The following is a 14,071-nucleotide window of genomic DNA, read 5'->3' on the forward strand; positions in this document are numbered from 1 at the left end:
ATATATATGTGTGTGTGTGTGTATACACACACACACAAAATACACACACACACACACACATATATATACATATATATGCACGCTCTGCGCTCGCTGAATGGAGATTGGCGCTTTTTTCTCTCCCTTTCTGCTTCAAGCACCAAAAGCCAGCAAGAGTGGGAAGCAGCAGGGAGCCAGAGAGGAGAGTTTGGATACTGTTGCTGGGTAAATTTCTATCCTCCAGCCCCCACTAAAAAAAATTGGTTCCAATGAAACTCTCGCTGGCAGCGATTGCTCTCATATATGTTGAAGGCATTGTGGAAAACGGTAAATAAGGCTGAGTTGACATGTGTGGTGCGTTAAGGTTGTGCTTATTTATCTTGTTTTGATTAGTGAGGGGGGTGGGTATGTGGGAAAGGGCAAGCCACCCCGCAAAATTTGGAAAGGATGGGTGCAGAGGAACGACGGGGAGCATGGCACGGTACCCAGTTGCTGGCCATTTTTCTTACTGATTTTCTTCTTTAAGTAAAGTGCCTCTCGGGTTTGTTGTAGGTTTTCTGAGTTCAAGGGTTTTGGCGAAGGACGAGCTTTGTCGGTTGCGTTTGACATATTGACTAGCAACTTTCCCTTGCAGAGAACAAGGACACTGTCATCAAGAACCTTGGTTGAGTAATCCCCAGGGTTGATTGCTGCAGTGCTTTCTACGTGGGGCTGCCCTTGAAGACTGGCGTCAAATTTAGGGGGCTGGCTGCTGGCAGAAGTGGGGTGGCAGAAGTAGCACACACACACACACACATTTTTTTTACTCAGCGGCTGTGCTAGCTTCCTAATGATTCCCAAATGCAGTTCAAGGTGTGTCTGAGACGTGCTCAGGCCCCCATACCAGGCCAAAACCTGAAGATGCCCAGCCCCATTCAATACTTGTTGTGGCCCAACCACTGGGCAGGTAGGAAGGTATCACTACCAACCACAATGAGATGGGTGGGAAACGCCGTTTACCTTCCCACCAGAGCAGTACCTATTTATCTACTTGCACTTTGACGTGCTTTTGAACTGCTAGGTTGGCAGGAGCAGGGACCGAGCAACGGGAGCTCACCCCATCGCGGGGATTTGAACCGCCGACCTTCTGATTGGCTAGTCCTAGGCTCTGTGGTTTAACCCACAGCGCCATCCGTGTCCTGCATATACATAGAAATCGACAAATGCACATTTTGCTCAAATCTGCCCCCTTTTTTGTAAGTCTCATATAAGCCACCCCCGTTCCTTGTTTCTGGTAGCCAGGCTTGCTTGTTTATCACATCTACATCCTGCTTTTCCTCCTAGGAGCTTAAGGCAGTGTGCATGGTTTTGCGGGGGAATCACAACCCTGAGAGGTAGGAATCTAGCTCCAAGCACCTTCCAGAGGTTCCCCTCACTGTGAGAAGCAAAGTTACAGGTAACCAGGCAGAGGGCCTTCTCGGTAGTGGCGCCTGCCCTGTGGAACGCCCTCCCAGCAGATGTCAAGGAGATAAGGAACTATTTAGCCTTTAGAAGACACCTGTAGAGGGAAGTTTACAATGTTTTAATGCTTTATTATGTTTTTCTATATGCTGGAAGTCGCCCAGAGTGGCTGGGGCAACCCAGACAGATGGGCGGGGTACTAGTAGTAAGACAGCAACTGGCCCCAGATCACCCAGTGGGCTTTAAGGCTGGTTTGAAACTGGGTCTCCGCAGTCCTACTTAGCTTGACACTTTAACGAAGGACCACATTTCTCTGTGGAGGGCCATATGTTAATAGTTGTAGGGCCAAAGCCAGTGGTAGATTTGTCCACCAGTCCGCAGAGGCTGCTGGAGGTTCAAGAAATTAGATGGCGAGGTGCAGGTTGCCCACCAGTGCTCTTACCACTACACCACACAGCTGTGCGGCCTAAACCCCACAAACAGAGCACATCACTGCAGCTCGAGGCTTTATTCTTTCATTTCTTTTTATTTGGCCAATCGCGTTGTGTATTTTTTAAAAAGTTGTTTTATTGCTGAAACTGGTTATGGGAGATCATGGTTTTTATACAGTTGCTGTTTTATTGTTCTAATTTGTAAGCTGATTTGAGGTGTATGCTATGATAGGGAAAGCAGGTTGTAAATAAATAATTTCATATCATAAAATAATATCATATCCTCCCCTTCCACTTCTCTCTCTCTCTCTCTCTCTCTCTCTCTCTCTCTCTCTCTCTCTCTCTCTCTCTCCACACACACACACACACACACACACACACACACACCACATTCAGCTGACAAGGCCAGATCAGGGAATATTGTTGAACCCGAACTAATTAAGTCAAAGTTAAGCAAGCAAATAAAAGTTTTTACAAGGGTCTGGTTCGTGGTTATAGAAGTTTTTTGGGGCACCCTTGGGAAGAAATGCAGGAAATGTAATACTTCAGGGAATATCTAGTGGTTGGCAGAGCAGCTGCGACTCTGCAGACTCTGCTCCAAGGTAACTGGCAAGATTGGGTGGTTTGCCTCACATTTTGTTTGCTTATGCTGGCGCTGAACCTCGTGTGGAAGCCAGAAGGAACTCTCACCAATCATCTTATCCCTTCCCTCCCACCCACCCCACTAAATTCAGCACTTAGCAACCAATTGCATAAAAGAAATTATAGAATCATAGAACTTTAGGGTTGCCTTAAGAGTCATTTAGTCTCCCTCCCAACTACCCAATCCAAGGGCTTGCTCCTTTCTTGGCTAAAAACACTGTTGGAACTCAGAGCAGATTTTGGAGAGAATAACACACACACCCATCTTTCCCCCCTTCTTTTTGAAAAATGGTTTCCATGGCTGCTTGTCTGTGAACATAGTTTCGGATTTAAAACAGTCTGCAGTGGTGTTCGATGCCTTCTCGAAAAGTGCTCCTCGCCACCAGATGCTGATTTCTCCTTACCTGTTTAAGACACACCCAGCCTCCAGGTTTCAAATCTTCTAAACACCTGGCTCTCTAAATCCCCACTGCATGGCAACTGGCTGCAGTGACTCAGCGACTTGAAGAGGAAGTGTGCTCTCTGGGCGTGCTTATGTAGGGTTGCCATATTTCAAGAAGTAAAAATCCAGAAACAAAATTTATTCTGCTTTTTGGGGGGGGGGGAAATCAGCATCATAGTTTTGAGCTTTTGGGGGGAATTACCCCCCGCCCCAAAGGAGAGCAAAGAGTGATATTCTAACACACACTTCCTTGTTCAGTTGGCAAACCCCCCGGACATTTTGCCTATTTTCCAAAAAATCCCCCGGAAGCTAATTCCGCCATTGAAATCCCAGGAAATTCCTGACGTATGGCAACCCTAGCTTATGTGTGCCAGAACATGCGTGACACAATCTCACCTAATAATGAGATGGAGTGGAGGTAGAGCATAGCCATCAAGCTTAGTAGCCATGGATATAGCCTTATGCCCAGTAAATTTGTCAGATCCTCTTTTAAAAGCCACCCAGGGAGCCCAGGAATTCATTCCACAAACCCCTTTCTTCATTTTATAGCCAGATCCCAGAAAAAGGACCAGGTCATTTCTTCCTCCAGCATCCTGATTTAAGCACTGCATCTCACAAGCTACCCCACCCTCCTAGTTTCCCAGGCAAGAAAATGGTAAAGTTCAGCGCTATTATTCTCTTACACCTGAGCTCGCATAAGTGTAGGTAGAAGGCACTTGATGTTCCCCTGGATAAAAATACACCAAGTGGGACGAAATTTATCCATTACTCTGTTCCTGTGACTGCAGTTTGTTTTAACTGTTTTTAATACTGATTTTTGGATTGCTTTAACCCACCCTGGAACTTGATGAAGGGTGGGCTATTATACATCAGTAGGTAGGTAGGTAGATGGATGATAGATAGATAGATAGATAGATAGATAGATAGATAGATAGACAGATAGACAGATAGATAGATAGATGGATGAATGCATTCTCTTACATGCCCTAGGCTCATTTGGCCATCACCTTCAAGCTGCCCTGAGTCTCTGGGATAAGTTGTGATGTTCACAGGGATGGCCAAGGCAGAGGGGTGAAGTATCAGTCAGTAGCCCTTTATAACAGAGGGGGGAAGCTCAACCAAAGTCCAGGGACAGGAGAAGCCGTCCGTTCTGTTTGTTGATGGGAGAGACAAGTCAGACAGGGAGATCTGAATTTCACTCACGGAATTAATAATAATAATAATAATAATAATAATAATAATAATAATAATAATAATAATATTCATCCCCCACCGGCAACTTCTGTCCAAATAGAAGTTTGGGGTGGGAGGGGTAATTTGCAGTGGGCATGCAAGGGAAATTTACCTGTTTAATGTAATAAGGGGTCTCCCTAAGTATCTGTTTTCTGAGCCCTGGCCCTGATGAATTTTTTGGCTCCATTTTTTTCCAAGAAAGTTCCTAAGTCTGGCAAATGTAGCCCATGAGGGAAAGGCTGGCTCCTCCTTTCTGCCCAAAGCACAGGTGAGCATTTTTCTCTTGCGGCTCTCCCCCCCCCCCTTTAATCTCTTGGCCGGCAGACAGAAAAGCAAGCTATGCAGGAGTGGCACTGCGCTGTCTGCCTGGGACCTTACATCCCTCCCTGGGCTAAGCTGTTTGGGAATAATAGTCTCTATCAAATGTTGTGTCTCTGGGATCAAATTCTATCCCTTCCAAACCACGCCACCCTCCAAGCAAAGTGTGGGGAACTGTATCCTCAAGCTCGTGGAGCTATTCCTGACGAAAGCTGCCTTCTCTCTCTCTCTCTCTCTCTCTCTCTCTCTCTCTCTCTCTCTCAAATGAAGTTTTAACTAGTAGCCTGTTGTTGCTTGCTCTTGTTTATTTGGTGGCTTGGATTGCATTTCTTCCTCTTCTCAACCCCCAGCTACCCCCCCCCCTTTTGTGTGCAATACACTTTTGTGCCAACTCAAGCCATTCAAGCTGCCACTGCCAGCTGGCTGAACTGAGCACTGAATTAAATTACGTCTGGAAGTCTGGTATGCGGATGCCACTGGGAATGGTTTGGAATCAGCGTAGGTTAAGAAAAGCCTGCGCGCTTTGTGTGTCTCTGTGTGTTTCTATCAGCTGTGCGTCAGTCAATGGGTTTGCTCAGCGTCAATGGGAAGTTTGTGTCTGAGAAATGCCATGCGGGGTGGGGGGAGTTGGAGGGGGGGGTCAGAAGGGGTGCAAGGTATGTTTCTCGGAACTTTATTGCGGTTGCCCAATGTTTCCCTGAGAGGTATTTTAAAAACCTTACTGCAGACTGGCTTTTTGGTAAGGCAGCAAGGTTGAAGCAGTTCAAAGCACACCTGTTTTCCTTTTCTTTTTTTAAGGACTATTTTTGTTCTGGTGTGTTATAGCGGATAGCAGAGCAAAGATTAAAGGTGGGCTTTTCCTTCTGGCAGCAAATATGGCGCCCTTTGCTGATTGCATTCCAACTTGTCTTGCAAAAACACCTATAATCAAGTTTCTGGCAATATGCAATTTCCTTTAACTTGCCAATGATCACTGCCAACTCCAGGTTTTGGAGAGTTCTCGTATTAGATGTCCTTAGTGGACTCTCCTTCCTGAGTAGGTCTGTCTTCTCAGTGTTGTCTCCAAAAATCCCCACCTTTTGACAACAGTCTTGCAGATGACCAATTAATTTTTAAAACTCTTTACCTGATGCCCTGGCGGTGCTTGGAAATGAACTAGTAAGTGCTCTCAACTGGTTCAGGTGAGACAAAGGATGGTTGCCAGAGGACACCTGACCTGCTTCCTCACCTGCCTTGTTTCCTGGTTGTTTCAGAAGACAGAGTGACACCCGCCTGTCATTGCAATCTAGGCAGCAGCTTGGTGGTGCTTTCTCTTGCACTGGAGTACCCATGACGCAGTGTGAGACCTCCACATACCTTCCGTACAAATAACACTCTCCAGCAGAGCTCTTTAGAGTCCTCGCTTATGATGCGAATCCATGCATTTCCTTTGACAGAAATTAATTACACGTTGGTATGCAGGAGCCTATGCAAGACCAGTTTGGCTGAATGATTGCTACTGCCCCATTGAGCCCAGGGCAAGTCTCTGTAGGGCACTAACAAGCCATGTACTATGCCGACACTGCTTTCGGCAGCCTAGATTGTTGCAGCTTATGAAGAATAGTTAGGGGCCACAGAACACAGTGTGCATCTTACTAGATGCCCATTGCTTAGTCACAGTGGTTATGGCATGTTTTAGAGAAACTGGCTTATAAACCTGCTGCCTTTAGAGATGGCACGGAGTGTGCATCTGACGTGTTTTGGGCATTTTTTGTTAGTGGCATATTTAGTTTTAAGTGTTCAGTTTTCTTTTGCCTGGCTACGGAATAACTGTACCAAAACTGAAGTGACTGGACCTTCTTGGAGCCAGGTTGTAACATGGTTAGTATGAACTACCACCACCCACCCCAGTCTTGATTTGCAACCTGCTCTTATTTTTAAGCTCCACTTGAGTTTTAGCCCATGAATGAGCAAATGGGCAAAGATTCGCACACCTGTTTTGGGGTTGGGAGAGATGGATGCTCCACCTTTCTCTTACTTTTGGACTGTTCTGCTCACTCATGGGACTTCTTGGCTGGTGTTTGTATCCCTTTTGCATTGCATCTCTTTTCCTTTAAGCAGATGCCTAGGCGTTGACAAATGCCAAATCCACCATTAGAACCATAGGATGCTTCCTTGTGCCAAGTCCAGACACTGGTCCACTTAGCTCATTTCCATCTTGCAGTAACTGGCAGTGGGTCGTCGGAGTTTTGCACACGGGTGTTCCCCAGCCGTGCCTAGAGAAGGCAGAGATCGAACCTGAGACCTTGTGTGTGCAAAAGCATTTGCTCTGCCACGGAGCTACGGCCCTGCCGCAAATGTTGGTGGCACCTGAACTTCTCCTCTTGCTTTGTGACACAGCATCACTTAGTACCTTTTTCTTGATTTGGTGCCTTTTCCTCCCAGGATCTCAAAATAAGCATTTTTTTTTCTTCTCCTTCTTGTCTCCTTTTTCCTGTAGCGGAGTTGGAGTTTGTACAGATAATCATAATCGTGGTGGTGATGATGGTCATGGTGGTCGTCATCACGTGTCTGCTGAATCACTACAAACTCTCTGCACGGTCCTTCATCAATCGGCACAGTCAAGGACGGAGGAGAGAGGAAAACCTATCATCAGTAAGTAGCCTGGTTCATGTTGTTTGCTGTGCTCACCAGCTGACCCTGGGTGCTTTCGGAACAGCCATGGTGGGAGGACTTTGACCTGGTTTTTACATCCCTCACAATCTCACTTGGAGTGGTCCATATATAAATATATGTGGGCTGATAGTCTTGCAAACTTTTCTAATGTCCACCAGTGTGGCCAATCTATCTGGCAATGGTATCACGTGCAGCGGGGACCTGTGATAATCCTAGAAGGTTTTAGGATCCATGGGCTTGTCTGTGGCCTAAGATCAGGCCTGTGGCCCTCCCCAGTTCTCCCATGATGCTTTGCTGTCTGTTCCCCAGTTTAGTAGATTAGAGGCAAAACTGTACCATACTGTACACTAGGGAAGTTGCGGCACTTCCCCCTACCCTACTCCTGTTGTATAATTATTATTATTATTATTATTATTATTATTATTATTATTATCATTATTATTATTATTATTAATAATAAATGTATTTTTATCCCACTGTTCTATAGGAAAGCCCCCCAAGTTAGATAGGTAACAAAACCCAAAGCAACAATGCATTGTTTAAGATAACAGCTGAAAATCATACTCCGCAGTATAATTCTTTTTAAACGATAAATATACAGGTAGCAGCAGCAGCACATAAGGTCAGTGGTTCCCAAATGTTTTCTGCCCCAGACCGGTTGAAAATTGCTGAGGGTTTTGGCCGTCTGCTTAATGATTTTTTGACCTGTGGTAGCAATTGCAAGTCTACGGAATTCAAACTGCAATAGGAGACTATATGGCGGACATAAGAAACAAAAGAAGCCATAAAAATACAATTAAAAACCAATATGAATATTCAGAGCAATGGATGTGTCATCTCAAGAGGCTCCCCACTCCTGCTCTGGGCAAACCTGGTGCTGAAATGTGCCTGCAAAGCTGTGCATTCCTGGCTAGGGCAATATTTTGTTACTTTACAGCAGGCTAGACTAGGTGAAACCACCTAGTCTAGCCTGTGCAATGGGTCGGAGGTGGTGCTGTGGTCTGAACCACTGAGCCTCTTGGGCTTGCCAATCGGAAGGTCATTGGTTTGAATCCCCATGACGGGCTGAGCTCCCGTTGCTCTGTCCCAGCTTCTGCCAACCTAGCAGTTCGAAAGCACACCAGTGCAAATAGATAAATAAGTACCACTGTGGCGGGAAGGTAAACGACAGTTCCATGTGCTCTGGTTTCTCTCATGGTGTCCCGGAAAGCTGTCTGGACAAACGCCGACTCCCTTGGCCTGAAAGCGAGATGAGTGCCGCAACCCCATTGTCGCCTTTGACTGGACTTAACCATCCAGGGGTCCTTTACCTTTTACCTGACCTTGCTGCAAATGGAGGCGGTAGACTGGGGGGATACTGTGGCCTGCTGCATTCCAAACAGCAAACAGGGATTACCATTTTCGAGAGCTCACTGATAATTACTCTGCAAGATCAAACCAAGCACATCAGGGAACAAAAATACTAGTCTATCCTGCACCCAACTGTGTGGGGAAGTTTCCCCCTGACATACACACGGTTTTTCAGCATATGCAATCTAGCCACAGAAGATGAAACTGAAGGAGCTTATTTGTCATGTGTCACGCCAAAGTGCAAAATCTGAAAGTAATGAAGGAGTTGCAACCTGGTTTCAGTTTCTCTCCGTTAAATAAAGGCAATGCCTGCTTATGTTGGGTGCAGTCCTATAAGGGGCAGCAAAGCTCCCCCTAGTGGGTAAAACCAAGAGCACATGGCTTTGCAGCTCACATTGTTTTATTTAGGTGGATGTCCTAATGGGACGCGGGTGGCACTACGGGTTAAACCACAGAGTCTAGGACTTGCTGATCAGAAGGTTGGCGGTTCGAATCCCCACGACGGGGTGAGATCCTGTCGCTCGGTCCCTGCTCCTGCCAACCTAGCAGTTCGAAAGCGCAAGTAGATAAATAGGTACCACTCCAGCAGGAAGGTAAATGGCGTTTCCGTGCGCTGCTCTGGTTTGCCAGAAGCGACTTAGTCATGCTGGCCACATGACCTGGAAGCTGTACGCCGGCTCCCTCAGCCAATAAAGCAAGATGAGCGCCGCAACCCCAGAGTCGGTCACAACTGGACCTAATGGTCAGGGATCCCTTTACCTTTATATAAATCTAAAGTGTGAAGGAGCTGTGAAGTATGAATGCACCATTCAAACATGCTTGTCAGGGAGACATGACCGGCTGCAACTCCCTCCCGAGCATATGTTTGCCTCTGTGTAATGTGTGATGTGCCCCTTCGAACAAATGTTTCGGCAGGGAGCTGTGTCCCTCTAGGTATTGCTGGACTCCAAGTCCCATCAGCTCCTGTTGGCATGGCCTGCTGCTGTATTGCATTTAGGAGCCTCACATCCTTATCTCTTCAGTTGCGTCAAAAATCAAGTGTGGGGTGTTTAACTAGTGGCCTTGAAAATGAGCATGGCATCCAGATAGACTACCAGGGTCTTAGGAGTCTAGCACCATAGCTGCCTGGGCAGTGGAGCAGCAGGGCCGGCCCTCCCATTAGTCAAGAGAGGCAGATGCTGAGGCACAGGGCTGTGTGTGGCCTGCCCGGCACCCACTGAGTTTACCCTGGTCTTCTCAGCTGCCTTGTTGCCATTGTTGAAGAAATCTTCGCCTGCAGGTTGGCTTGCCTTTTGTACATGGAAGGTGGGGGAGACCGCCTTGCATTGCAGCAGCGTATCTTGGGCTGGTCCTGGGGACGGTGGCACCTGAGATCTGCAACCAGTAGCAGAGGCACAAATGCCCTGGAAGTATGATTTTAGGCAGCCTTCAAATATCGTCTGCAGGGCACCATGTTGGCTAAAGAAAGAAAACGAGGCAACCAGTTGCTTTGAGCACGGATGGGCCCAGGAGGACCATTTCTTCTCGAGCCCCCAATCTCGATTTCTGGGGCATTATTTTATTTGATAGACGAGACTAAAAATCCATTAATAAATGAAGAGGCATTCTGCTGACCTTTTGCTTTTCATCTGTGAAGAGTTTAAGGCTGGCTCTGGACGTTTTAATCTGGATCCGTTTATCCAGAATAAAAACAATGTAGGATGGAAGGCATATGATTATTTTAAGAGTGATGGGAGTAGATGCTTCAAAGCATCGGCTTTGGGGCTGCAGGACAGCTTGCCTCCATCCACCTCTTTCCCCGCAGTAGTATTCAGACATCAGCCCGAAGACTTTGGAGCGGCAGATGGCATAATGCAATGACATTGCCCACTGCTAAATTAAATATAAACCAGTGAGCATAAGGTGCTGATACACTCACCACTTAGTAAATATGCCCTATGGGATGATGAAAAAATAAGCATTTGTATGTCTCAGAGTGATTCGCTCCTCTGCCCAGTGTTGTAAACTGTTATCAAGCAGACCTCTAAGCCAAGTGGAATCCCATGTGTGCAGCGCTGCCCTTGCGCATAGCACACAGATGCTGCTCTAACACATTTGTCCTCAACTGGTGGTTTGGGATCTGCTGCTGGGACACAGCCTGACCTAAGGTGGGTCACCACAGGAGCTCAACCACCATACAAATATAGGGTAAAAAAATAAATAAATTAGTGGGTTCCCGCAATGGCATATGCGGATGAAATCTGTTTGCAAAGATTAAGGACGACTGCTGCAAGCGGCTGTTTGCAGCAATTCCTTGCCCCCTTCTCAGCAACAGGTCTCATCCTCCCATCTTGTGTGAAAATTAAGTGTTGCCGTTGAAAGGCTGGTGAAAGTCCAGGGCTGGTGGCCACTTCTTAGGGCAAGCTAATCCTTGAGCATTAAAAGATGCAACCATAAAACCACAGTTGTTAGCATCGGTTTATCTCGAGAGACAACGAAGTGCACCTCCCGGGGGACAAGTCAAATTGCTGGAGAATCCCAGCACCTGCCGTGGCTGCAAAGACCAGTAACTTAGAATCATAGAATCATAGAATCATAGAGTTGGAAGAGACCACAAGGGCCCTCGAGTCCAACCCCCTGCCAAGCAGGAAACACCATCAGAGCACTCCTGACATATGGTTGTCAAGCCTCTGCTTAAAGACCTCCAAAGAAGGAGACTCCACCACACTCCTTGGCAGCAAATTCCACTGTCGAACAGCTCTTACTGTCAGGAAGTTCTTCCTAATGTTTAGGTGGAATCTTCTTTCTTGTAGTTTGGAACCATTGCTCCGTGTCCGCTTCTCTGGAGCAGCAGAAAACAACCTTTCTCCCTCCTCTATGTGACATCCTTTTATATATTTGAACATGGCTATCATATCACCCCTTAACCTCCTCTTCTCCAGGCTAAACATGCCCAGCTCCCTTAGCCGTTCCTCATAAGGCATCGTTTCCAGGCCTTTGACCATTTTGGTTGCCCTCCTCTGGACATATTCCGGTTTGTCAGTGTCCTTCTTGAACTGTGGTGCCCAGAACTGGACACAGTACTCCAGGTGAGGTCTGACCAGAGCAGAATACAGTGGCACTATTACTTCCCTTGATCTAGATGCTATACTCCTATTGATGCAGCCTTTGACCATTTTGGTTGCCCTCCTCTGGACAGTTTGTCAGTGTCCTTCTTGAACTGTGGTGCCCAGAACTGGACACAGTACTCCAGGTGAGGTCTGACCAGTAACTTGCTCCTCCCTCATTGCTTTTGCTGTGTTAGCAGCACCAAAGTGACCTCTCGGGGGGGCACAAGCCTGGACAGTGTGTATGGAGGTCCTGGGCTGCCCAGAGAAGACTCCTCTCTTGGCCTCATTGATGTGGTCCAACGGAAAGCAGAGCAAGACGTTTGGCACCAGCTTGGCTGCAGGAGTTGGAAGGAGGTGTACAAGGCACCATCCAACCGTCTTAGGGGCTGCACTCCAGATTAGTGTAAGGGCCTGCTCCTTAACCTTTTCTTCTCCTGAAGATGTCCTGCAGTTACTACTACTATATAAGAGTGGGGAACCTCTGACCTCCCAAAATGTTTCTGGCCTCAACTCCCATCTCACCCAAAGACCCCAGCCAGGGACTGTAGTCAACAGGTCCCCCATCTCCGACCTAACCATTCTATGCAAATTACATGGTGTGGCTACTTACTCAGAAGCAATCCCCCACTGGTTTCAGCAGAATTTGCTCTCAATAGACCTGCGACTTTAGAGACCAAGTGAGGAACCAGGAAGTCCCCATTTCAGCTCTTGTCTCTGCTATGGAACTCACTTGTGGAGATAACAGCACTAACCTGTCTTCGGAAGCGCTGCTGGAAATGCATATTAAGTGCTTTGTAAAGCCTTTTCTTAATTCCAAGTTTCCTTATGCAACTGCTGCTCCTGGCAAGGGAAGTTGCAATCTAGGTGGGTTGAGGTTTGCACCATCTTTTTTTAAAAAAAACAACTGGGAAATCTCACCATAAGGTTTTTTTAAAAAATGTGGATCTATAATTGTGCCATGGTTGTTTGTTCTTTAAATGAAACCTTACCAAGGAAGCGAGCAAGAGAGAAAGAACAACAGAATAACATTTCTCTGGAATCTTAACAATGCCCTTTTGATTTTATCTCTGTTGCCACCATCTGGAGATGCATTTATATGTGTGTCTCTAATTTTTCTTTCGTGTGGTTTTTGTGGTTTTTGACTTAAAAGTAGACCGTAAGATGCAGGGGTACTCAACAAGTTCCCTAGCTACACACAGCAGCCTCCTGAAATACGGCCGGATTATTAGTTACATCACCCAAATGGTTCAAGTCAATTAATATTCCATATGAAACCGGCATTGGTTATCTTTCACTCCAGAGTAGCCTCATATCTTATGTGTGACATTTTTGAGACAAGATTTCCTATGAAAACAGAAGGAAGGGGGAAGCATCTGGAGCAACATCTCATTTCCCTATAAATCACTTCTGGCCTCCTCTTCTGGTTGCAGCATACCTTGTCTGCAGATCTGGGAACAAAAATACGACGACGCAGAGTGGATTTGTTAACCCCGCGGGTTGAGGAGCCCCTTTTCAGCTCAAGGGCTGCAACCCCTGGGGCAGCAATCCCTTGCAGGCTGCATAGTAATGGTTGGTGCAGCCAGAAGCAAACGTGTGCAGAGCGATGGATCTGACTATAGTAGGCCACGCTCCGGTCACACTAAAGACCGAAGGTTCTTGAGCCACTTCCTCTGAATTTCACTTCTTCTGTTTAACCCATGCTTGCATCCCCCCTGCCCTCTGCCAAAAAGGATTTTTGTAAAAATAAATATTGCATTGGGATTTCTGGGCAACTTTCCCATCACCTTTAAGCTGAATTTGATAGTATTCCATGGCCTCTGCTTCCAAGCAGGCATCCCTCCCCAATCTGATTTCTTTTTGGCTGCTGGCATTCCAAGGGACAGCAAGCCAAAGCAAGGCGAAATTGGAATAGATGGTTCAGCCAATAATTTAGAGGTGTCACCAGACAAGATGGTTCTCTCAACTTCTCTTCCCCATGCAAACTCCTGCTACTTAAGATACTGCCTGATGCTGGTTCACGTAGCTCTGTAATGCCTATATGCTTGCAGCAGATTTTCAGTTTTTCGTCATGATCCTTTTGCAACCCTATCTGGCGATGCTAAGGATGGATGGAACAAAACAGTGTGCTCTTCTAGTGAACTACGGTACTTCCCCCAATACGAAGACCATATTATTTAGTAGGAGGTTATCAGACTGCACTTGCCTCCCAAGGCTGTTGTAAACATCACTGACATAATGTACAAGATGCATTTTAAACTCTTGACATTTGCACCCTGGTTTTGCCACCTGCTACTGGAAAGGCTGTGCCTCCTGTCTCTCAAGAAGAACACCCACTCTCAGCCTAACCTACCTCACAGGGATGTTATGAGAATGAAATAGAGCATACGGCAAAGGGGAAACCAACCTTGCCCTGTCAACTGACTACTGAAGAAGCAGCTGTTTTCTTCTTCCCTCCTCAGTCTTTTTCCTTTTGTATCATGCCTGTTAGATTG

General features: G+C 46.6%; 1 protein-coding gene across 5 annotated transcripts in view; it reads left to right on the forward strand.

Moving 5' to 3' along the window:
- PMEPA1 (prostate transmembrane protein, androgen induced 1) overlaps window positions 1-14,071 on the forward strand; it is an 85,363-nt gene that overhangs the window by 63,957 nt on the left and 7,335 nt on the right. For 3 of the 5 annotated variants that reach the window (XM_081868090.1, XM_081868088.1, XM_081868087.1), the window contains exon 2: window positions 6,965-7,119. In XM_081868090.1, the coding sequence (XP_081724216.1) occupies window positions 7,006-7,119 (114 nt within the window). In that variant the 5' untranslated portion in view covers window positions 6,965-7,005. Of the gene's footprint in view, window positions 1-211; window positions 307-4,364; window positions 4,436-6,964; window positions 7,120-14,071 lie in introns of those variants that run through there. The other 2 variants (XM_081868089.1, XM_081868091.1) reach the window with 2 other exon arrangements.

Source organism: Podarcis erhardii, assembly GCF_964252035.2.
Source record: "Podarcis erhardii genome assembly, chromosome: 6".
NCBI lineage: Eukaryota > Metazoa > Chordata > Lepidosauria > Squamata > Lacertidae > Podarcis > Podarcis erhardii.